General features: G+C 41.2%; 1 protein-coding gene across 1 annotated transcript in view; it reads left to right on the top strand.

The window, feature by feature from the left end:
* The window catches only part of LOC143960930 (serine protease HTRA1-like), a 102,393-nt gene that overhangs the window by 33,874 nt on the left and 42,287 nt on the right, over nt 1-26,232 (top strand). The window contains exons 2-4 of the mRNA XM_077469961.1: nt 18,278-18,377; nt 20,684-20,888; nt 24,128-24,322. Of these exons, the coding sequence (XP_077326087.1) occupies nt 18,278-18,377; nt 20,684-20,888; nt 24,128-24,322 (500 nt within the window). The remainder of the gene's footprint in view (nt 1-18,277; nt 18,378-20,683; nt 20,889-24,127; nt 24,323-26,232) is intronic.

Genomic DNA, 26,232 nt, shown 5'->3' with positions numbered 1-26,232 from the left:
TTCAGACCAGTCAGGAATCAGGAATTATGCCCCAAAAATCCACGGCCATTAATCTCTGCAGACTTTTCCTAACCATACAAACACAGTCAGATAATGTAGGGGATAGGGCTCTGCTGTCATTGGATGCCCATAAGGTCTTTGACAGCATAGAATGGAAGTACCTATGGGCGGTCATGGGCAAATTTGGCTTTGGCAAAGGGTTTTTATCCAGTGTACAAAAGCTGTACTGCTCACCACGGCGGTCATCTGAGAGGCGGGACACATCTCCTTGCCATTCCCCTACATAGGGGCACTCGCCAGGGCTGCCCTTTGTCCCCTCTCCTCTTTGCCATCGCCATTGAACCCATGGCAGCCTTGATTAGAGCCAACCAGGGAATCCGAGTATTCCAATATGGAAAGAGCCAAGAGAAACTAATACTGTACGCGAATGACACGCTACATGCTACTTCTGGGAGACACAGCTGACTCCCTGAAGGAAGGCATGGTAGTGATTGAATGGTTTGGGACATATTCAGGACTTGTAATTAACTGAACCAAATCCTCACTCCTGCTGCTGTATGTAACTCTGGATAGCAGGGTGCAAACGATTCACAGTGTGCCAGTAACTACCTGCTTCAAATACTTAGGTGTTCAGATCATTTCAGAACCGTGTGAGTTTATCTCCCTCAATCTGTCCCCGCTATTAAATAGGATCCGTGATAGAGTCAAAATTTGGTCCCACCTTAAGATGTCCCTAGTAGGGAGAGTTACTCTAATAAAAAGGATTTTTATGCCCCATCTGCTCTATATTTTACACAACACACTGGTGGTGATCCCTCTTAAAATGTTCTGAATCATTAACTCAATTTTTAGGGCCTTTATATGGCTAGACAAACCCCCACGAATAAAACTAGAACAATTACAGAAGTCCAAGAATGCGGGGGCCTTGCACTCCCTAACCCCTGGATTTTGCCTGGGCCATGCCGGGGGACCCAGGAACAGGGGTATCTACACTCTGACTCCATTAGAGCCCTTATGTGCTATGCCACTGGCTCTGACGATGTACCCACGGGTATGGAAGCCTTGGCATAGGCTAAATCTAACAAACTACAGCCGGTGGAGGGCTTTACCGGTTACAGCCCAATATGGGCCTATGGATATTACAAGGAGCTACAATCATTGGAGTGCGGGGGTTCGGTGGAGAAGACACAGGGCCATGCACCTGCAAAATATTTTTACTGCAGGAAGACTGATTCCCTTCCCAGCGTTGAGGGAGCAATTTCTCCTCCCGCAATCAATGCTCTTCTATTATATGCAGCTGCAACATGCAGTGGTGGCTCAGACCAGCAGGCCCCCATGGCTTCTCTATCCGACCCCGATGTTCCATTATATTCCCGAGGTGTCCCACATGCTACTCCATGATTCTCCATATCTACCTAGAAAGGTTCCCCCTAGGAGGGTCAAGCAAGTAGAAGAGGGATGTAGGAACATTTGAGGAGGAACAATGGTGGAGGAACAATGGTGGAGGTACTCCAGGCGATACAAATTTGCTCCCTCAATGTAGCTCAATGCATGTCCCAGCTGTACATAACCCTTAAGAGTACATTATACACCTGTTAGATTGTTCAGGATGGGAGTGAGGCCAGACTCTAATTGCCCCAGGTGCCTGAGAGACCACAGGGATTTAATACATTTGTTATGGTACTGTCCCAAGCTTCATTTGTTCTGGACAGCAGTTTTAGATACCATTAGCAGAGTCTTCCAGGTTACTATACCAATAGACCCAAAACGATGTATCTTGGGGATAATCGATGACATCCCTATGGATGACAGTCCCAAACAGGCCACAGCTAGGGCCTTGTTTTAAGCCCGCAAGCTGATCCTTAGACGTTGGAAGGCGGTTGAACCGCCAATGTTGAAGGAATGGTTTGCTCAAATGGGAGACACCATACGGTTAGAGAAATACATCTTCCAACATAGGGGAACGCCCATGAAAGTTCGAAAAACTTTGGGCACCATGGCTGGATACCCCTGGCCTCTCCCCTATAGATCTCATGGATAGTTAGATACTGGATAGACTGTTGAATTAAACAGCACTGTTGGGTGGATGGGGGGGGGGTGCCCTTGGAGGGGGGTGAACACCCCTGCTTAGTAGAGACCAGAATATTAAGATGCGGTGCACATAAATGGTATCTGGGGAGGAACTTCCTAGAATTATACAATGTGAGGTGGTATTTGGTGTTGAGTTCACTGTGCTAATATACTGTTTGTAATTGGAATGTATGACAGACACTGATGTTTTTTCTTTGATTTGTTTGTTAATAAACTTCTTTGAGATAAAAAAAAGAACATTTTAAAATGTAATGATGGATCTAGTTTAAGGAGTAGAACTGGCCCGAGGGGTACACATGTCACTAGATTAGACACGGTTGTGCAGAGTGACACAAGTTAATTTGACTTCATTCTGCAGTTATTGCATGAGAACAGATGTTGTGTTTGCATTTTGGTGGTTCCTGTATTAACTTCCAGCACTCTAGGCTACCCTGAATACAGGTAAAGGTTTACTGATAGTCACAACCACTTCAAGCCACTCTGCCATTATTCAAAAAAAAAAAAAAAAAGTTCTGCCTGCAAACAAAGCATTTAAAGTGATTGTAAAGGTTTGGTTTTATTTTTCTTTAAATAACAAACATGTTATACTTACCTGCTCTGTGCAAGGGTTTTACACAGAGCAGCCCGATCCTCCTTTTTTGGGGTCCTGGCCCCTCCTCTTTATTGAGTGCCCCCACAGAGAGCCTCTTTCCATGGGAGCACCCGTACGAGCATGCTGCATCCATTGACACAGACAGCAGGACTCGGCCCCGCCCCGAGCTCCTGTGTCACTGGATTTGCTTAATAGCAGCGGGAGCCAATGGCTATAGATATCAATCTATACAATGAGCACCCGAGACAGCGGCTGGAGCTGCTGCACTCATGCTCGTCACTCGAGCGATCGGGTTCAGGTAAGAAAAAGGGGGGTCTGGGGGGCAGCTGCAGCACAGAAGGTTTTTCACCTTAATGCATAGAATGCATTAAGGTGAAAAAACATGAGACTTTACAACCTCTTTAACTATACTATACTAATATACTTGTCATGGTTATGCAGTGATCTTCCTGTGTTTGCTTACCTCCCCTCATGTGTTCAGACTAAGAGGCCAGCCACTTCCACCTGGTGGTTTTTATAACCTCTCCTCTAAGCATGGCTCCACCCCAGGCCCTATCAGGGAGTCCTATATTAACCTGTGCACTGCAGGCCATCAGTGCTGATCAACCATTGTGTATTCCTTTGTGTGTTAGCTTCCTGTTTCCTGCCGTGTGCTCTGCTACTGTTTTCCGTTACCGACTTTGGCATGTCTTTGACTATCCCTGTTTGCCTGTGACCTTTTGGCGTGTCCCTGACTATTCTTGTCTGCTTGTGGCCCCGACCTTGGCTTTGTCCCTCACCATCCCTATCCTCCTGTTGCCTACTGTGGGTGTGAGCTGAGGGACCCTGGGGGTCGCGACCTGGAGCCAGTTGCAGCCAAGTCCATCCTCACCACTAGAGGCGCTGGTGAACACCTGCTGGCTCTTAGACTCTGCGCCCCAGGGAATCTTACGCTCTAACCCCAGTGGGATCTGTCCCCCGTCTGCAGCAGTCAGCCATAGGGTCCACAACCTTGCGGTGCACTCCTGATCCCTACGGTGTGCACCTGTCACCTCGCCTCAAGGGGACCTGACAATACTTACACATCCCGCTGACTGCACTGCCTATTTACAATCCCTAAAGAGCCAAGCTTGCTGAAGAAACTTTTGAAATTAACAATTTTAGGCGTTTTGGACACCTGCTCCCCCTCTGTGCTTTGTGATTTTTCTTGATAAGCCTGTACATTACTACAGAACAAAGTGGTGAATTAGGGTCTGGAAGAAGGAACCACAGAACGCAGTAAGGGACCAGATATCTAATATAATTGAAAGCTTGTAGGATGCTGATTCTCCAGCAGGCTTAGCTGTTTAAGATAGTGAAGATCGGCAGTGCAGGCAGTGGGACAGGTAAGTATTATTTTTTTTTTCAATAAGGATGCCCTTTCATGTGTGGCTACTAGAATAAAGGTAAGCCATGTGCGGTCGTGTAGCCACGGTCAACCAGTCAATGGCTCTGCCCAAGAGCATTCCAGAACCTGGGCTTCCAGGGAAACAATGTGCTTACATTTTGCACAGCAGTATTCTCCCTCAATCAGATGATCAAGGAACGCATACATGCCGCAAGATGTAAACCGATTCGCATCTCCACACCCATTGGGCATCGTACCTACTAATTTAATGAGGATTGGGGATTATACCCTGTCCAAATTACCTAACAACTAGCTTCCTGAAACTAATACTTAAGACAATACACAGGTACTCAACAAGACAATACACAGGTACTTGATGACCAATGTGCATCCGCTGACCAACATGCACCCACTGACCAACGTGCACCTGCTGACCAACCTGCTCCCGCTGACCAACGTGCACCCGCTGACCAATGTGCACCCGCTGACCAACGTGCACCCGCTGACCAACGTGCACTCGCTGACCAACGTGCACTTGCTGACCCATCTGCACACACACAATACACAAGTGCTAACAATCCACACACACTACTCAGACAACACTCAGGTACTCACAACACACAGGTACTACCTGACATTAATACTCAATACAGCCCACGTGCACTTGCAGGACTCATGTACTTACAATACACAGGTACTTGACCCCTGTTGCAACCTCTTGTTTTCAACTCTGCTTTTTTAACTCACCACTTAGTCCAGTTCCAATAACTCTGTTTTATTTAACTCACCACGTAGTCCAGTTCCACTTGGTCTAAGTTCCAGCAAGCTCAAAGATGAGCAGGCTCACAATGAGTTCTACAGAAGGTTATATAGGCCTCAAGCACCTGTGACGAATTAACCACTCCCCTTAATTAGTAGGCTGAAGGAAGCAAAGAAAAAACATCTGTTTAAAAAGTGACAGAAAAAGGCATTAAGAAGCTACAAGGAAAAGCCCCAAAAAGAACCTAAAAATGCAATCCAGCAATCAGCAGCAGTCAAAAAGAAAAACTTGTTCACACTCTCCACTCAAGATCCCCACTGTTTAGCTTCCAACCAGCAGTCTTTCCTCATGTCAGAGCTGACCCTTCCCTGTCTCACCATCTTGTGATCTAATGACTGGTGGGGAATAATAAAAGAAGTTGCAGGATAAGTTAAGGATTCACAGATCCACGGAGTGAATGAATCAGAAGTAGGGAGATCCTTTCACTGTCCTCAGGTACCGCTCACTCTCCAGCAAGGAACACAGTAATGACATCACCAAATCCTCCTTCAAATCTGGTAACACCAGCAGTCAAGGGTGTAGTGCACTAGATGATCTCATACTGCAGATATAGAAACAGTTAACATTTCTAGATGTTACCAATTGCACACGTTCCCTATAAAATAGAAAATCTTCACTTGTCCTCTCTCTTTTGTAGTCAATCTTCTTCAATAATACAGAGCAGTAATCCTGGACAAAATGTGCACAGCGGGTTTCTGAAAACTGTCATGCTGCAAAGTATGTTTTACATTATTTATGATCACTGTAGTGAATATGAATAAGTGACACTCTCACATTTTTGTGCACATTTAGAGCATATTAATGTGTTATTTTTGATCCTTACAAATCCATCTGCTTACACTTGACATATTCACAATACGTACTGCAAACTAAACATTCCTCCACAGTGCAAAATCAATAAACCATCAAAATACATTAATTGTGTTTGCTGAAAATTTCCAAAAGTTGACATTTCCTGCTTAGAATCTCACATTTTTATAAAATAACACAGAATGTGTATCTTTTTCTCCCATCTCCTTGTTTGCAGTTGACTCTTTTCTTGTTCTCTCTTATTTTTGTCTGTGGTCCTCCTTTCCCACGCTATTCCGTCTGCTCTCTATGCCTACATGTTTATATTCCCCATTACACCCGCCACCCTATTTTAAGTTTATTATATAACATACAAAGGGGGTATTCATTTGATTCAATGGAAATTCACCCAATTGTTGCCAATTTTTCAGCCTGGATTCACTTTTCCACATTCACAGTGAATTTTGCCTTTTTTTTAAAAGAGATTTATCCCAACATTCACCCGAGGAAGAATGCATCAGACAAAATTTATTTAAAATCTTCAATGGGAAAAAATGTTTTACTGTACTAAATTGATAACTAAATAAATGTGGCACTTACTCAATAACCAATTCCAAGAAGACAATCTAATAAATATGTGCAAATGATGAATAATTGATATGATGTTTCCTCAAACATAATAAAAATGTGCAATAAAATTCAAAGTGACAATGCAAAAAATATGAAATGAATAATTATTATAACGTATCCTCAAACACGATATAAGGTGTATTAGCTAACAAAGTGACAATCCAATAAAATATGTGCAAACGATGAATAAAGTAAGTCATGATCCAATAAACGTGCTCAGTCCTTAAAATTCATGGAATATAAATAAAGTGCTTGTGCAAAAATGAATGTGAGATAAGTGCAAAAAATTCCAGTTCATAAAAAATGCTTCCACCATTTGTAGTGCGCTACTGATGTGCCCCAGCTTCTCACCTCAGATATAGACCCCTACAGGTCTAGTCGCGCCTTTGTTAATAAATGACTCCGATATCCAGAGCAGCAAACACCTTCACTTGGAACATGCAGCCCGATTGAATATGGAATTCCACTGGTAATGATAATCTCCTTAAGAACCTTCACTTCCCTCCATTCAACGCTCACATGTAATATAAAAAAGTCTCCATGGTACAGTAATCCAATAAAAGTATTTTATTAAACAGCAGCAAACTTCCATTTAAAATTGCAGTAATCAGCTTCACATACAACAGAAGCTTCTGGTCTTGGCCGTGACCATAAATGATGTCACCTGGCTCCTCCTGGCTGGCCCTATCTTCCCTGATATAAAATGGAAATAGTTGATTTAAGCGCCGGGATAATGCAGCTCTATCATACAAAAGGTGAGATAGTCAAAATATTTTCCAGAACCGAACACCAATATATTTAGTCACAAAAGAAATAATTGCAAAAGGGCTTCAGCTGACCCTCCACCCATCAGGAAAGCCCCTATGTTTTAACATGCTTAATCATAGAGCCCTACATGGGTTACGCATGTTAGAGGGGCTTTCCTGATGGTTGGAGAGTCAGCTGAAGGCCGTTTGCGATCATTTGTTTTATGATTCACTATATTGGTGTGTGGTCCTACAAAAAATGTGTGGATGTATGGATGGGCTTGACATGCTCTTATCAGTGACCCCATCAGCAGTGTTTGAACTGGTTGGTATATCTGACAGGAGCATGTAAGTGGTTCTGCTTTTTATTTGTTTTTGTTCACGCAAGAACTAGAATTGAGTGTAGGTAAAAGCATATTTCTGGCCAGGAATAAACCTGAGTCTCTTAATTGGGTCAGGGTTACTAGAGGCCAGGGCTGGATGACTCATCCTGGCAGCTCTTTGGAGCCTCTCCCTGGTATCCGGAAGGTTGGAGAACCATCTAAAACTAGAATGCGGGGGTTAGGAAGGGCTGCCTTGAATATTTATGGACTCTCAGCCAGTCCCCAGCTGGGGCTGGCAGGGAACGGGGATACCCATAAATAGACCTTAGCCATACCAGCAGGGGGAGTCAGGAAAGCAGTGCTGAGCAGAGGCTGTTGGTGGCCCCTGAGAGATCCCTTACTAGGATAGGTGTATTACCTTGGGCTGGGAGCTCAGGAAAGCTGGCCTGGAAGGCCACAGGAGGCAAAGAAGAAATCATTCCAGAGAGGCAGTGGGAAGGAGCAAGGAGACATAGTGAGTAGATCAGCACGGTTCAGGGACAAGACAAGGGGAAAGACTGTCACCAGTAACGGTGCTTTCTTGAAGACTACGTAGTGCCAAGTCTTCATCTAACCTTGTCCTGGAAGGTCTCCATGTGTGTGAGCTAGTCGGCAAGACTGGGGGAGAAAGTCAGTCGAGAGGGCTGGGAGGAAGATCAGCCAGGTGGGCTAATATTTCCGCAAGCAAGTGGAGCTGGGATCAGTGGCCACAGGGAAGCAGAAGGAGAGATGCCATGCTGTTCACTCTAATTGTCTTTTGTCAAGGGACTGAGAGATTCTACCTGTAATTGGCCTTTGCTGAACTAGCAATAACCTACTAGTTCCAGTTCTTACTAGGAAGTTGTCCCTGGTTCAGTGTTTGAACATTTTTGAGTTCAGCATCCCATAATTCCTCAACCCTTTACAAGTTATCACCCCCTAATAAAAAACAAAACAAAAACAAGCCAAGGACTGTTTTCTGAATTGGAGAGAATGAAGTAAAATGCTACGTGACTGGCTGTCCAGAAGTGGGGATCCAGGACATAAACGATTCCTACGGGAGTAGTGATACACAATAAAAAATTACCCCCAATTATTTACCCTCACCAATAACACTAATCTTAACCTAATCCCTTATCTATCCTCTAAACCTAACCTTAATTCCTAATTGCAAAACTTTGTCAATTCCTTTCAGCCTTAAGCAGCCCCCAGATTATACAGCTTTTTTTTTTCTTTCAACCAGTGGGGTGAACAAAAAAAAAAAAAACTTGATTCCACACATTCAATCCTAAACTATTGTATTCTGTAGAGACGTTCATCGCGTGGGCAAAGTCTGACAGGACAGTTGTAGATTGACTTCCGTACAACCTCCCTGTCTATACATGGATCGAAATTCAGGCAGCCCCTGCTGAACCAGACTAACTTTGATCCATGTATGGCCAGCTTTACTCTAAATGTAACAGTAATAAATCCAATTGCCTTGCTGTTTTAGATCCCCATAGGTGTGTACAGTAAGGTGACCAGAATTTCTAAATTAATTTTGGGGACACTTTACTGACCACACCCACTTATGACCACACCCACAAAATCAAGCCCTATTTTTAATCACACCCACAAAATCACAACCCCATTTTTAATATGTCCCTCAACAATGGTCACAAACTTTTGGAACAAGAAGCAGAAGAAGAAGAAGTTATAAAGACAAAATAAAAAGTTTTCAAATCCAAGATGTGCACACATAGTTAGGAGGGACATCTTGAAGGTATCAAGAAGAATAAATGACCACAGAAACATATTTAAATTGGTTGTAAAGGCAGAAGGTTTTTTATCTTCATGCATGTAGGCAGGTGCAGTCTACATGCATTCTATTCATGAAGGTAAAAAACCTTATGAGTGCAGCTTTTCCTCCTCTCTTATACTCACCTGAGCCCGATCTTAATGTGCACAAGAGCCCAGTCCCAGTGGAGATGGAGAGGGGGGCAGGGGAGGCAGGGACACACAGAGGCAGCTCGGGGAGCGAGCCCACACAAGTTCCCCCCTAGCAAGCTTGCTATGGTGGGCACTAAGCAGAGGGGGGAGGGTTCAGGAGCAGCACCAGCAAGGGACTCGAGAAGAGGAGGACCATGACCGCTCTGTGCAGAATCATTACACAGAGCAGGTAAGTATAACATGTTATAAACAAACCAACGATCCTTGAGAATCCCTTTAAAGTGGAAGTATAGGCTAAATATAAGTTTTGTTAAAGATGTTGCCTCCTAGTTGTACAAACTAGGTTGCAGAGACCTTCTCATCCTACCTGTATATTTTGAAAATGGAAGCCATGCTCTGATATTTCAGTTTTTTTTTTCTTTTCTCTGGATTTGAAGCTCCATTTTCTATTACCAATAAAAGACTTTTAGATCTATATGGTCTACTCAATTGGTTGGAACAAAGTTGGTGTTCCTATGCTGACTATCACACAATGCATGTTGATGGCATGTTTGTACTATTATACTTCCATGCTGGATGTCAGAGATCCACTGTAACCTAGTGTACATGTATTTTTGTCTTTCTTTATATAGAAAATACTAATAAAAAAATAAATAAAATAAAAAGATGTTGCCTTCACCCTTCTCCTACCTATGCATTTCTCCTGCGTCACGAAATACGCAACAATAGGGCGGAATTTCAGATGTGTGAAGTCACCTGTTGGCTTCCATTGCTTCTCTGTTGTCAGGAAGCAACATTTTTAACAAGACTTATATTTAGCCTATCTTACCCATTTAATGGTGGCATCATGCACCAAAACCATGCCAATGGGTGTGGCACACTACAGCAAATTGAAAATGCAGAAAAGCACATACAATTGGGGGACAGTAGCAATGTGAACCCAGGTGGATTGCACTGGCAGGCAAGCCTGGAACCACATAATGTATGGTCTGCTGTGTGCATTGCCTGGCAGCCTTGTTGCTTCATAAATCAGAATTGGAAGTAAAGCACAAATTCCCGTATAGGAAACTGCTTACACATATTATTATTGACCGAAGACACATACATATTATATTTTTTCTGTCTGTTTATTTCACAGCTGTGTGCAGGATACAACATTTTATACTGATCAATTGGACAATTACCTGATAAAACTGGGCTATTTGCTATACAGGAAACTGATCTATGACAGCAGAATTTTTATGGAATGACTATTGCTGTTAATGATAGAAAAATAATTATACAGAATGAAGCAGCCTCTTCACCTCTGCTGCCATAAGGCACTTTCGCCTGGCAGCACTAGGGTCGTTGGTTCAAATCCGAACCACGGCACTACATGCCTGGAGTTTGAATGTTCTCCCTTTGCCTTGGCTTTCCTACCCACCCTCCAAAGACATGCTGGTAGGTTAATTAGCTCCTGTCTAAATTGGCCCTAGTAGGTATATGTATGAATATAAGTTAGGGACCTTAGATATATACATAAAGTGCTGCGTAAATTGTTGGCAAGTATACATAAGTACCTCTAATAAATAAATAATTAAATAAATACATTTTTCCTAATGTTAAATCCCACCCTTTGCATAACATACACAGGTAGGGAAATAGTAAAGGACACAAAACACTGTAAGTAAAAAAAAAACAATGCCCTATGTGCAGAACATTAATTGCACTGTAGACACTACAACTCTGTAGCTTCCTTTTGTATCTACAACAATAATACTACTGTATACTATTTCTTGGCTGTGGAATTACTTTGTATTCTGATGTGCTGATGTGCAAAATCCCCTAGTTCCTATAATTTTAGTTTTTCTGCTTTTTCTTCTTGTTAGATATAGGATTTTTTTAAGTATAATTTGGTGCTTTGTTTGTTGTTTTTTTTTTTTTTTTTTTTTTTTTTTTTTTAAGCAAAAATAAACTGTATCCAAGCACCAAAAACTAAAATCGTTATTTAATTCATTTATATATATTTAAAGCAGACTCACCCATTTATCCTTGTTTCCATGCTTGATTTTGTTGAGAGATAACATTAAAATATACAAACACCCCCGCCCCCCCCCAGCATTTGTAGCTGCAGCCATCTTGAGCAAGAGCAGGTGACTCGTGTAGCATTTAATTCCTGGAATCCATTTGCCCTTAGCTCAGGCATGAAGACTCCTGGGATGTATGGCCTAATATTGGCTTAGGTCAGAAACTAGGAAACAACTGAAGAAATGTAAAAAAAAAGGTTTAGAAAAAATAAATATAATATAGATGCCTATCAATTTACTAATGCAAGTAGCATATGGATTAAACATTGTTAATGTTGATTGAGAGAGTTTAGTTCATATTTAATGTATTACACGTACATTTATTTTAGAGCATTCACTTGTTCTGTGACAGCATTATAGTCACTAGTGTTACGTTTTGGTTAAGGTATAGAGTAAGGGGCTGCAATATATAAAAATGAGTTTGTCCCTGGCACACCATGCACAGAAACAAATCCGCATTATTTTTATGGGTGTTATAAATTCAAAAAGGTGTCATTCTATCATTCCAAAAACATAAAAACAGTAAAGAACAAGCACACCCACATTTGTTTTAATGCAGTTTTTGTATTAAAGTCAAAGAAATGCGGACAACAGACACTGACATGCACGTGACAATTTACAGAGCTAGTATGCAACAATGAACCCAGATAATACAATTACATTCAGGCATATAAGTTTACATAGACATTTTGAAAGACTTTCCTTCATTTACTGGCCCAATGACAACAGTGTCACCTGACAGGAAGTGAGGATAAATCTCCAACAGTAACAAAGACAGCAATAAAAAAACTTTTCTAACAGGGAAGTGGAAAGTTTAAATCTCTGTCAGCTCTTTATCCCTGATGGTGTTGCTATTTTAGGTTTTTTCCTCACTTGCCGTCTGGTGAAATCCTTGTATCCAAACAGCAATTGAAGGCAAATCTCTCCAATTGAGCCCATGATACCAGTAAAAGGGTCTTTTTTTAACAAGTGGTAGGTTCTAGATTTACATTTACAAGGTAGCGGGTTTATTGCAGAAGTTTGACAAAGTATGAACAGTGTGGTTTGTATTTTTGACCATTAGGAGAAGTACGACTGAAGCTCTTTTGGCTCTTCTTCTCTAGGGCAGTGTTTCTCAACTCCAGTCCTCAAGGCGCCCTAACAAGTCGTTTTTTCAGGATTTCCCTAAAAACATGACCTGTTGGGACACCTTGAGAACTGGAGTTGAGAAACACTGCTCTAGGAGATCACAGGAGTGCACTTTATTTTACACTTCTATGAGCTGTATTTACCCAACAGCAGGTTTTAGTCCGTCACTTCAGCTGGTCCAGCCTCTGAAGAGTTCCCGACTTTAATGTTGGGATCTACCCGGATGCCTGAGTGGCAGCTGGCTTAACCTCTCAGTGTGCCAATGAGAGCCTGAGCCAGACGATCCTGCTCCTTCCACAGTCGAGCGCTAGAGGGGCAGAGCATAAAGTCGGTAAATGACAATTGGTGTAGAGGTAGCAGGGGACAGATGCAGCATCGGATCAATCTTTCATCCACCTGGGTAAGTATGGATGTTTTTTTTTTTATATCCCACACTTCTCTTTGAAGTAATCTAAAATGTGGATTTGTATCAAAATACAGTGGATATAAAAAGTCTACACACCCCTGTTAAAATGTCAGGTTTCTGTAATGTAAAAAAAAATAAACTAAGATAAATCATTTCAGAACTTTTCCCACCTTTAATGTGACCTATAAACTGTACAACAAACTCTTTTAGGTGGAGGGAAAGTAAAAATGAACAAATAAAAATAATAATATGGTTACATAAGATTGCCAGGGCATCTCCTGTGCACAGCCCTCTTCAGATCACCCCACAGATTTTTAATCGGTTTAGGTCTAGGCTCTGGCTGGGCCATTCCACAATGTCAATCTTCTTCTGGCGAAGCCATTCCTTTGTTGATTTGGATGTACACTTTACTGAAAGATGAAGTTCCTCTTTATATCCAGCTTTCAAGCAGAAGCCTGAAGGTTTTGTGCCAATATTGACTGGTATTTGGAACTGTTCATTATTCCCTCTACCTTGACTAGGGCCCCTGTTACAGCTGAAGAAAAACAGCCCCAAAGCATGATGCTGCCACCTCCACTGTGGGTATGGTGTTATTTTGGTTATGTGCAGTGTTGTTTTTGTGCCAAACATATCTTTTGGGATTATGGCCAAAAAGTTCGACCTTCATCAAACCAAAAACACATTTTCCCACATGTTTTTGGAAGACTTCAGATGTGTTTTTGCAAAATTTAGCTGGGCTTAGATGTTTTTCTTCGTAAGAAAAGGCTTCCGTCTTGCCACTCTACCCTATTGCCCATACATATGAAGAATAAAGGAGATTGTTGTCACATGTACCACACAGCCAGGACTTGCCAGATATTGCTGCAGCTTCTTTAATATTGCTGTAGGTGCCTTGGCAGCCTCCCTGACCAGTTTTCTTCTTGTCTTTGGAAGGACATCCAGTTCTTGGTAATGTCACTGTTGTGCCATATTTTCCCCACTTGATGTTGACTGTCTTCGCTGTGTTCCATGGTATATCTAATGCCTTGGAAATTATTTTGTACCCTTCTCCTGACTGATACATTTTAACATTGATATCCCTCTGATGCTTTGGAAGCTCTCTGCAGACCATGGCTTTTGCTGTAGGATGCGACTAAGAAAATGTCGGGAAAGACCTACTAGAACAGCTGCACTTTATTTGGGGTTAATCAGAGGCACTTTAAATGATAGCAGCTCTGTACCGACTCCTATTTAACATGAATTTGAATGTGATTGCTTAATTCTGAACACAGCTACATCCCTAGTTATAGGAGGGTGTGAAAACGTATGCATCCACGTTATCTTTGTCTAATTTTTTTACATCACAGGAACCTGACATTTTAACAGGGGTATGTAGACTTTTTATATCTACTGTATGTGCATTTATTACAAAATACACATTGGTATGTGCCTTTGCTGGCACGCTGATCTTCCCTGGTTAAATTTGCATAATGACATTTAGTTAGCATATCTTTTACCAAATTGAACGCCTAAAAAAAACCTCACAGTTTGACTTGACAAATTTTCGATATGTTTTTGTCATTAACAAGTAAATGCCAGTGTCTGTTCAAAATATTCCTCACTTGTCCACGATTTCGAGCGCAAAAAGCATTAACTGGTTTATCAATAGGTTGAGATTTGTTAAGTATCTCCTTGGATACCTTTAGCACATTGTAACATATTTTTTAGAATTGTGATGCTTTGGGTTTGCTTGTTAATCTATTTCTAAATACTTTTGTAGGATATGCAAATTTGAAATCATCAGAGCAGTTCTATTTGCACATAGCGTCTAAGTAGGATGTGCACGGTGTTCCCCACCATGGCTTTTCTATACAATGTTATGCCCAAAGAATGATCCTATCAAACATAAATTTCAAAATCGAGAGATGAAATTCAAGAATGTATGAAATTCATCCTTAAATTAAGGTTCTAGTAAATTCCATTCAGACAAGTCAAAAAGCTTATAATTTATATGAATTCCCAGTCTATGATGGGAAAAAAACATTGTCTATGCACAGTACCTATGCTACAACAAAATGTGGTACAGATACATAGACAGCATTACCATAAAATAAATTCCTCTCCAGCACCCCATCCTTCCAATCCCACACAAATCTGGGATGGAGCACAAGTATTCCCCACCATCACTCCCTACACCTGGAGGTAGTTTGGTTCAAATTAACTATTTTAAAGTGACAGAAAGCTGGAGTTAGGCTTTAAGTAACTTCAACACAAATGGGTTGTATGGCCAGTGCAACTGATCTTGTTCATATACAATAGATTGATGGCAGTGAGGACGCTGTATACTATAAAGTAATACCTCACCATATATGACTACAAGAATAGCTCCATCTGGAAGTGACTGCCCTTGAGGAAGGTTTAGACGATATATGGTATCACAAATGTAAGATGGTAGACTAAGTACATGTGGCCATTAAAAGTCATCCACTAATTGGCTTTTATGGTTTAACTGGTCTACCTGCAGCCATCTGAAACCCTTAGTTTTGCCACCAATTGTTGGTGGGGGGTGGGGAATGGGGCATGTTGGACTGGTGCAAAGAGACTGCTGCTTAAACCCAGATAGCAGTAGTCATCTTTGCAGCTTACTGCTTGGGGCTCAAGAGTTTATGCTGGCACAGAAGCTCAAATATGTCATATAACAGTAAAGTCCCATACACATGATCAGAAATTCTGCCAGCAAAAGTTGGATGTGAGCTTTTGGTCAGAAATTACGACCGTGTGTATGCTCCATCGGACTTTTGCTGGCAGAATTCCAGCCAGCAAAAGATTGAGAGCAGGTTCTCTTTTTTTTCGGTCGGAAAAAGTTCAGATTGGAAATTCCGCTCGTCTGTACAAATTCCGACACGCAAAAATCCTACGCATGCTCGGAAACAATTTGATGTATACTCGGAAGCATGGAACTTCATTTTCTCGGCTCGTCATAGTGTTGTACGTCACTGTGTTCTTGACGGTCGAAAAGTTCAGAGAACTTTTGTGTGACCGTGTGTATGCAAGCCAAGCTTGAGCGGAATTCTGTCGGAAAAAGCATCCAAGTTTTTTCCAATGGAAAATCTGCTCATGTGTACGGGGCATAAGACTTTACAACTGTATATTTTACTGTACCCTCAAGTTAGATTATTTTACAACTGGCTTCAAATGGATATTAAGCCATTCATGTTATCTTCATTCTTGATTACAAATATATTTTTACTTGTTTGCATATGTACAGTTCCTTTCCAGTAAGTAGTAAATCTCTGTGAAGAGCCTGTGTCAGCAGGCGTTTATTCGCTTTAAACAAGTTTTGCACTATAAAAAAAAAACAGGTTTGCATTACCATGCAGGCCAAATGCCCCATGAATGAATTCTGAATCATTCACAGCTCGGAGGAAGGGGGTATGCCCCCAAAATGTGTCAGCTTGCTAGTAGCGGGAGGTTGTTGGAGCATTTGTACCTTGCACCACATGGCATCTTCTGACTCACATGTTGTTTTACACTGCACATTTGTGAGTATGCATTTTATTGGCTTTGTTGTTTTTGGATAAAAACATTTTCTCTGGTAATGCAGTAGGTGTTTGCATCTTTGACCCGAGGAAGGAGGCCACGCCTCCAAAACATGTTGTCGTTTATGGCTTTGGTAGCTTGAAGTGTAAGTCAAGTTTCAGCGCTTCCTAAGACTTCGTGTGACGTCACACAAGCGCCGGCGTGTCCGTGTGAGTGTGTAGGACGGAGAGCGGTGTAGGCTAATAGGAGGCTTAGACGGGCTGTATGTTTTCTCACGCTGCAAGCCCAAGTGAGCCAACCATTCAGTACGGAGCAGGAGAGGAGACAGCTGTGGAACTAAACATGCTAACAAACATTGCATGTCAGTGCAAACTTCATATGTTACGATTTTAATCTTCAAATAAACAATAATACACTAGGGTGGGCGTGCGCTTTCTTTTTGCTCTATATACTTTCAGTTTGCACCTTTACATATTATATTTATATAGAAATGTCTTAATCATCGACGCAAGCCAAAAACCACCAACACAAGCCTTGTTCTGCTGGTATTACATTTCCTAAACTGCAGTGATCTCATTTTCTGTTACATAACTGGTTTTACCCTTGTTTTTTTAAATCTTTATTTAACAAAACATTTTCTTACAATTTTTCTCATCCAACATTTACCATTCCATTCTTTATATTATAGTATTATTGGATTACAACCTATTTTCATTTAAATATTATTTACATTTCAAAACCCTGTATTATCTCAATTCAATTTATTATTCTTTTTATTCATTTGTAACCCTTCTAGTTATCTTTCCCGATCACATTCATTCACCCTATCCCACTTCAAACAACAAACAGCCACACAACACACACCAAACAAAAACAGAAACAAAAAAAAAAAGAAACGACCCCCCTCCCCCTGAATCCTCCATATCTCTCTCCTCCATCTATGTTAGGTTATCGTTCTAGGTTGCTAATAGTAACGGTGATGCTACTTTGTATTCTTCCCACTTCTGCCATGTGTTTTACCCTTGTTTTAAAAAACATTAGTGACACATATTGTCTTCCTGGCCTGTCACAAAAGATAACTGAAAAACTCAACCTTTTTTATATATTAAAGTAGAACTACAGTGAAAGCTTTTTTTTTTTCATTTTGGATAGAGTAAGGGAGGATTATAACTATAACAATTTTATTTTTGACAACCGTATCCCATTGGTGGGATTTACCTTCACTTCCTGTCCCATTGCCAATACAGGAAGTGAGAGGAAATCCCTGCAAATTAAGCCCCAGGTCACCAGAACTAGTGTCCCCATTGGAAGATTTCCTCTCTATTACTTTTCTAGGACAACCCAAAATTTAGGGTTTTCTTTCACTTTCAATGATAATGATAAACAGGACAAATAGAGAGGGCGAATCTTCCTAACGGGGGCACAGGCAGCAATAAAAACTGACTAGCGTTCTAATCCCTCTCCACTCTACCCAAAACTACAAAAAAACATTTGCCTTTGGTTTTACTTTAATGCTAGTTTGATTAGCTCTTTATGAAATAGTTTTATGGCCAAAATATAGAAAACTGGACTGCTACTTTTGATCTTGTACATTTTACAAATTTTGCCACTGAATTTATGAATGAATGATATACAGTATGATGTGTAGGCCAACGCCCAGAGTATATATATATATATATATATATATATATATATATATATATATATATATATATATATATATATATATGAAACTTTAGTCACTGTACAAACAAAACTGACTGAGCACGGGATGACACTATGGAACTTGGTCTGTGAAATCTGCCATCACTAGGTGTATGCAGAAAATTAACAGCTCTTCAAATTTCTTTAAAGGTTCCCACTACCCCGACAGCCTGAGATACAAGTTTAATTTCATAGCCGATGTGGTGCAGAAGATCGCGCCGGCTGTCGTCCACCTGGAACTCTTCAGAAGGTAATATTCTAATATTTTGATGATAGGAACCTGCTTTGTTCCCGAATTAAGCAATTCACTTGGATCACTTTGCTTGTCACCTAGCCAAGTGATATTTTCAGGGTTATATACGCTATATTGTCAAAAGTATTGGGACACTTGCCTTGAAACACACATGAACTTTAATGGCATCCCAGTCCCTTAGTCCGTAGGGTTCAATATTGAGTTTGAGTTTGAGTTGAGCTTCAACTCTTCTGGGAAGGTTGTCCACAAGGTTTAGGTGTGTGTCTATGGGAATGTTTGATTATTTTTCCAGAAGCACATTTGTGAGGTCAGGCTGCTCTTTCTGAAGTCCACTGGGTGGCAGACAATTCTATAAAGTACAAAGCAAAAGAGAGCGCACACCAGCCCTAGTGCATTAACGTTTATTTAATCTAATAAGAAAGTAAAAAGCCAAGTATCACACTCACAGGTTGCCGATTTGTTATAGCATTGAAATCAGAAGCCTCCACGGCTGCCTCATGCTTTCAATTCGCCTGCTTGCTTTGAGTACACAATCCCTCTCTCCGCATTTCACATGCTCGGACCAGCCGGCTGTGAATGGCGTCACTCGCGGCCAGGGGGCGGATCTCTCGGCGTGTGTGCTGACTCCTAGGCTATGCATCAGACTGTTTCCGTGAGCAGGCGAATTGAAAGCCTGATTATCCCCGCTGCAAGCCGCTACAAGGACTAGGAAATCGGGGGATGAGGCAGCCGTGGAGGCTTCTGATTTCAATGCTATAACAAATCGGCAACCTGTGAGTGTGATACTTGGCTTTTTACTTTCTTATTAGATTAAATAAACGTTAATGCACTAGGGCTGGTGTGCGCTCTCTCTTGCTTTGTACTTTATAGATGTGGACGATTAGGCTTGGCTTGCAGTCTCCACTGTAATTCATCCCAAAGGTGTTCTATCAGTTGAAGTCAGGGCTTTGTGCAGGCCAATCAAGTTCCTCCACCCCAAACTCGCTCACCCATGTCTTTATGGACCTTGTTTGTGCACTGCTGCGCAGTCATGTTGGAACAGGCAGGGGCCATCCCCAAACTTTTCTCACAAAGTTGGGAGCATGAAATTGCCCAAAATGTCCTTGTATGCTGACGCCTTAAGAGTTCCCTTCACTGGAACTAAGGGACCAAGCCCAACCCCTGAAAAACAACTGACTCCATAATCCTCCCTCCACCAAATGATTTGAACCAGTGCACAAAGCAAGGTCCAAATGGATGAGCGAGTTTGGGGTGGAGGAACTTGACTGATCTGTACAGAGTCCTGAACTCAACCTGATAGAACACCTTTGGGATGAATTAGAGCGGAGACTTCGAGCCAGGCCTTCTAGTCCGCATCAGTGGCTGACCTCACAAATGCGCTTCTGGAAGAATAGTCAAACATTCCCATAGACACAATCCTAAACCTTGTGGACACCTTTCCCAGAAGAGTTGAAGCTGTTATAACTGCAAAGGGTGTTCCAACTCAATATTGAACCCTACTGAGTAAGACTGGGATACCATTAAAGTTCATGTGTGTGTAAAGGCAGGCGTCCCAATATTTTTGGAAATATAATGTATTTCAGGATATCTTTTCTTTTCAGGAGCTGTACCTCTAGATTTCATATCAATATGAACATGTGAGCATGCTCATTTGAAGGATCAGTCCACCCAAAAGTGACTTTCCAATTTTTGGTAGATGCTGTCAAGTATGGCATTTAAAGTGTCTATTAAAACTATCAACACAAAACCCTTTTTTTTCTAGTTTTGCATAGAGCTTGGGAAGGACTGAAACTCATGTTGGGTTTTTGCTGCTAATTGGAGCTCTGTTAAAAGGATTTCCCCTCATTTTCTGTCCTGCTGCCAACAGTTTTATGATGTTTCATAGGGAAACTACTGTGAGACCTTTGCACTTAAGTCCATGAGTGTACATTTTCTCGTCCATTTTGTCTAGCGAACTAAATTCCTCCAATTTCTATATGCCTTGAGTATTTGCCTTATTCACAATTGCATTTAGAGGCCAACTATGAATTTCTGCTTGACACTCAGCAGGGCTTCTGCAGACAGCAACTTCAGATCAAATCATCCATTGCTGCATGTCCGATTGCATGGGAACAGCTGTGGGCGATCTCATAATTGCTTTGCATGGGGCTTCCCACAGCTGTTGCACTAACCCCGCTGAGTCTCCTACCATAAATTCATAAACAACCCATAAATACATGTATGAAAGAGGTATTAAGCAGCTCATAGGAGCATTCTAAAAGAATTGTATGACAAGTAACAGGTAAAATTGTTTTCTGTGTCAGGTCTCCATTCACTGGTCAAGAGATGGCTGTGTCTAGCGGCTCGGGATTTATTGTATCCGAAGATGGACTTATAGTGACCAACGCTCATGTCCTTACTAATAAGCAACGGATTAAAGTGGAAGTGAAGGATGGAGCTCATTATGATGCCAAAGTGAAGGATGTGGACCAGAAGCTAGACATCGCTCTCATCAAGATTGACCCTGATGTGCGTTACATAAGCTAATACCACTTTGTATGGCTGCCCTGCAGACTTAAAAAAAAAGCTCTTTTGAGAGAAAGGTGGAAGCTGCCATTGTTCACCTCTATTTCTATAAAGGCTAGCATCCTGGCCTCCAAGCCAATTCAAGTGCTTTAATAGTTTGCGTAACTGGCCCAGAATATGCAGCAGATCATGAGTTCTGAATTTTCTCTGGGTCAGTTACTTAGAAATCATAGAAGTCCCTACAGCATTATGACAGCTAGGATTTTTTTTCTCAACAATGAGAGGCTTCATATTTATATCATCCAAAATTTGCTGTGCCTATGATAAACTGAATTGTTTTACCAGTCCAGCTAAAACATACACGAGAGCCTGAAAATGTACCTTTCACTGAAACAACAGGACTCCCGGCTCCCTCCAGTAGTTGAATATGACGAATTCCAAAAGTGTGGTCCCATTTTCTACACATATGCTGTAAATAGAATGAGTGTTAAGGCTCAGGTTTGACTGAGTCTGAACCAATGACTAATACTTTTCCACTATGTAACACCAAGCTCCAAATTTCAAAAATGCCATATACAGTTCGATTCATATATATTTGGACACAAGCACAATTTTCAGACTTTTGGCTCTGTATGCCACCAGAATAAAATTAAATTGAAAAAATCCAAATTAATTTGAAGTGCAGACTTTTAAGCTTTATGTCAAGTGGTTGTACATAAATATCAAGTACAAATTTTAGGAACTGCAACCATTTTTATACACAAATGTTAATTTTTTGTTGAGAATCCTTTACTTGCAATGACTGCCTGAAGTCTGGAACCCATGGACATTACAAAAGACTGAGTCTCCTCCTTTGTGATGCTTTGCCAGGCTCTAACTGCAGCTGTCTTCAGTTGTTCTTTGTTTCTGCCTTTAGTTTTGCCTTCAGTAAGTGAAAAGGATGAGATCAGGCAATTGACTTGGCCATTGCAGAATATTACACTTCTTTTCCTTCAAAAAATCCTGGGTTGCTTTTGTAGTGTGTTTTGGATCATTGCTCATCTGTACAGTGAAGCGCTGTCCAATCAACTTTGCTGCATTTGGCTGAATCTGGGCTGACAATATATCTCAAAACACTGCAGAATTCATCCAGCTGCTTCTGTCTTCTGCCACACCATCAATAAACACCAATGACCCAGTGCCACTGAAAGCCATGCATGCCCATGCTATCACACTGCCTCCACCATGTTTTAAAAATAACGTTGTGTGTTATGAATCAAAGCCTTCTTCACACTTCTTTCTTCCCGTCTTTCTGGTACAGATTAATCTTATTTTCATCTCCCCAAAGAATGCTTTTCCAAAACTGGTCTGGCTTTTTTAGATTTTTTTGGCAGTCTAATCTCGCTTTTCTATTCTTCAGGCTTATGAATGGAGAGCATCCTTTACTGGTCTGGATGTTGTGAATGTTTTTTTTTTTTACCATAGAGAGGATCCTGTGATCATCCATCACTGTTGTCTTCCGTGGATGTCCAGGCCTTTTTATGTTGCTGAGCTCACCAGTGCGTTCTTCTTTCCTCAGAATGTGCCAAACTGTTGATTTGGCCATTCCTAATGTTGCTGCTATCTCGCTGATGGCTTTGTTTCCTTTTGAAGCCTTACAATGGCCTTTTTCACTTGCATGGACAGCTCCTTTGAATGCATGATGTAGGTTCACGGCAATAGATTCCAATTGCAAATACCACACTTTGAATCAACTCCAGACCTTTTACCTGCTTAATTGATGAAGAAAACATAAAGAAGTAGCCCACACCTAGCCATGAAACAGCTTTGGATTCAATTGGCTATTGGCTAATAGTAAGAGCTGTAATTCCTAAACCCTTCCTCCGATTTGGATGTACATACCCTCAAATTAAACCTGAGAGTGTGCACTTTCTGCCCATATCCATCATATAATTATATATAACTTAAATGTGTTTTTTGGTAAATAATACCTGAAAAATTAAAACTATGCCTGTGTCCAAATATATATGGTCCTAACTGTATCTGATGCTCCCCAAGGTTTAAATAAAGCCACACTGGGTCACTTTCTTAGAGAGGGGGCCTGCATTGCTGTCTTGTCATGAAGAGAAAAGATAATGCTCTACACTGACCACAATACTTTCAACATCTCAGACCTTTGACCAACCCCATTTGTCTACTCTTCCTTGTCTGAACAGTCCTGATTTGACAGGAAAAATGGCACTATAGGGCACCCGATTCTTACTATACCATGAGACGTTAGCCCCTGTACCAACTATCAACTTCTTATGTACATAAAGGGAAAATTGAATATGATGAATTAAGTAATGTTTTGTCCTGCTGGGGAATACTGTTACTAAAAGTTACACATTGTGAAAAGTTACACATTCAAAAGATCGTAGTAATAATGGAGTGTAGTCAGACATTTCAACCACTGATTTATTATAGCTACAATATGGTACTAAAATGGTTTTTATTCTCTTGGTTCTGCAAAAACAGGGTGTTTCTAAATTGTTCTCAACACTTAGTTCTGTATTTGATTGGTGGAAGTGTCTTGGAAGTTTTTGTTGCATACAGCAGCCAATCAGTTTTCCAGAAGTGCATAGACAAGTGACCTTACTTTTCTACCAATTGGCCTTCCTGGGCACTTAAAAATATCATGAAGTACACAGTCCTCCCTGTGCCGTTCTGTAATCTGACATTGCTCCTCTATGAATTAATGAACAGCTGATAAGAACAGTTTGAGGTTGTGTTCCATGCAGTGTCTGTGTTTGAGCCTCCTGTCATTGGGTTATCATAAAAGAATCTGTGAGAAAGAGCGAAGGGGGGACTAAGTGAGAGGAAAAGGAAGTAAGAAAGAGATGTGGGTCTAGGTCAGCTGCCTGGGAAGAATGAAGTAACAAAACTGCTAAAGGTGATTGCATCTAGTCTTCACAAAGATAGAGGACCCTTCCCCAAGAGTGAATAGAAACTCCAAGCATTAGTGTAGAGATGGGGAGTTGAAGCACTGTCCCCAGAGTACTAATGCCAGAACATGTAAAAGTTGTAAGTCCTGACTCCTGACAAAAGAAAAGTAAGAACTCTGTCAGTTGGAAGGAGAAGTTTGAAATTTTGGTGAGAATAACAAAGTGTGAAGTGTGCATCTCACGGACAAAGCTCACTCTCATTATATACAGTACATATGTGTAGAGTTTACACAGCCATTCTTGCTTAATAATATGACATTAATAAATCTTTTCTTACAGTCACCTCTCCCAGTCCTCATGTTAGGTAGATCATCGGACCTGAGACCTGGAGAATTTGTGGTTGCTTTAGGAAGCCCTTTCTCTCTACAAAACACAGTGACTACCGGGATTATAAGTACCACCCATCGAGGAGGGAAGGAACTGGGCTTGAAAGATTCTGATATGGAGTACATCCAGACAGATGCTATTATTAATGTAAGCCACAAGTATCTCTCGCATTATAGATGACATTTTTCTTGAGAAAAATAGAAAATGGTAACAAATGTCTAATTAAAAATAATAAATAAAATTGTTTGTAGTTTGAAAATTACTTTCAGGAAATAAATTGATATAATATGTGAACTAATACTTTCCCCCAAAAAGTCCACTTGGTTTACCTTAATCTTCCATATGTACTCTGTTTTTAAAAGTGTTGGGGTGCCTGTCTTTACTTGCACATGAACTTTAATGCCATCCCAGTCTTAGGGTTCAACATTCAGTTGGCCCACCCTTTGCAGATATAACAGCTTCAACTCTTCTGGGAAGACTGTCCACAAGGTTTAGGAGTGTGTCTATAGGCCCGTACACACGGTCGGACTTTTTGACAACAAACATGCAAATTAGCTGTTTTGGAGCAACATCCGACTGTGTGTACGCTCCATCGGACAAACTTTTTCCGTTTTCATTGGACTTTTGTTGGCTGTGCGAACGGACAAACTTTCTGGCAACAAAAGTCCGATGGAGCAAAGTCCGACCGTGTGTATGCAAAAGCATCGGACTTTTGTACAAGGTACAAACACGCATGCTCAGCACCAATGCAAACGATCGAACTACAATACAGAAGTTGACCAAAGGTGGCGCTGGAGTCATTGAACATCCTCTTTTGAAGCGGCGTCAGTACGTTGTGACGTCATTACGTTCGTGTTTGTTGTCAAAAAGTCCGACCGTGTGTATGCAATACAAACTTGTGGACCACGCCCTTTGTACAAAAGTCCACGGGAAAGTTTGTACAAAGTCCGATCGTGTGTATGGGGCTTAAGGGAATGTTTGGCCATTCTTCCAGAAGCGTATTTGTGAGATCAGGCACTGATAAGGCCCGTACACACGGTCGGACTTTTTGACAACAAACATGCAAATTAGCTGTTTTGGAGCAACATCCGACTGTGTGTACGCTCCATCGGACAAACTTTTTCTGTTTTCATCGGACTTTTGTTGGCTGTGCGAATGGACAAACTTTCTGCCAACAAAAGTCCGATGGAGCAAAGTCCGACCGTGTGTACGCAAAAGCATCGGACTTTTGTACAAGGTACAAACACGCATGCTCAGAACCAATGCAAAAGATCAGACTACAATACAGAAGTTCACCAAAGGTGGCGCTGGAGTCATTGAACGTCCTCTTTTGAAGCGGCGTCAGTACGTTGTAACGTCATTACGTTCGTGTTTGTTGTCAAAAAGTCCGACCGTGTGTATGCAATGAAAACTTGTGGACCACGCCCTTTGTACAAAAGTCCACGGAAAAGTTTGTACAAAGTCCGACCGTGTGTATGAGGCTATATTGGACGAGAAGGCCTGGCTTGTAGTCTCCACTCTATTTCATCCCAAAGGTGTTCTATCAGGTTGAAGTCAGGACAGTCAAATTCCTCCACCCCAAACTTGCTCATCCATGTCTTTATGGACCTTGCTTTGTGCACTGGTCCAAATCATTTGGTGGAGGGGGAAAAAGGGTGTGGGGTTGTTTTTCAGGGTTTGGGCTTGGCCCTTTAGTTCCAGTGAAGGGAACTCCTAATAAGAAAAAATGTGACCTGACACAACCAGTAATGACAGGCCTCCATCCCTAATGTATTAATACAGAAAACAGGAAAGGGTAATGGGACTTTAGATAAGGCGTGTCATTGCAAATGATGATACATATATTACATTTTTTTAAATTTATTATTACAATTATATTAGGCATACTATAATCTTGAAAACTCATTTGTATCAGTCAACAATAATATAGTTGTAGACAAAAAGACTTACACATAAAATATAATACTCATAACATATATTACAAATAATCAATCAACATGATTAAGATATACAGTGGTGTGAAAAAGTGTTTGCCCCCTTCCTCATTTCCTGTTCCT

This window comes from Lithobates pipiens, unplaced genomic scaffold, assembly GCF_037356315.1.
Source record: "Lithobates pipiens isolate NorthernLeopardFrog02 unplaced genomic scaffold, aLitPip1_a1.2 Scaffold_8, whole genome shotgun sequence".
Classification (NCBI taxonomy): Eukaryota; Metazoa; Chordata; class Amphibia; order Anura; family Ranidae; genus Lithobates; species Lithobates pipiens.
The sequence above is the reverse complement of the archived record's forward strand: the minus strand, read 5'-3'. Positions and strand labels throughout refer to the sequence as shown.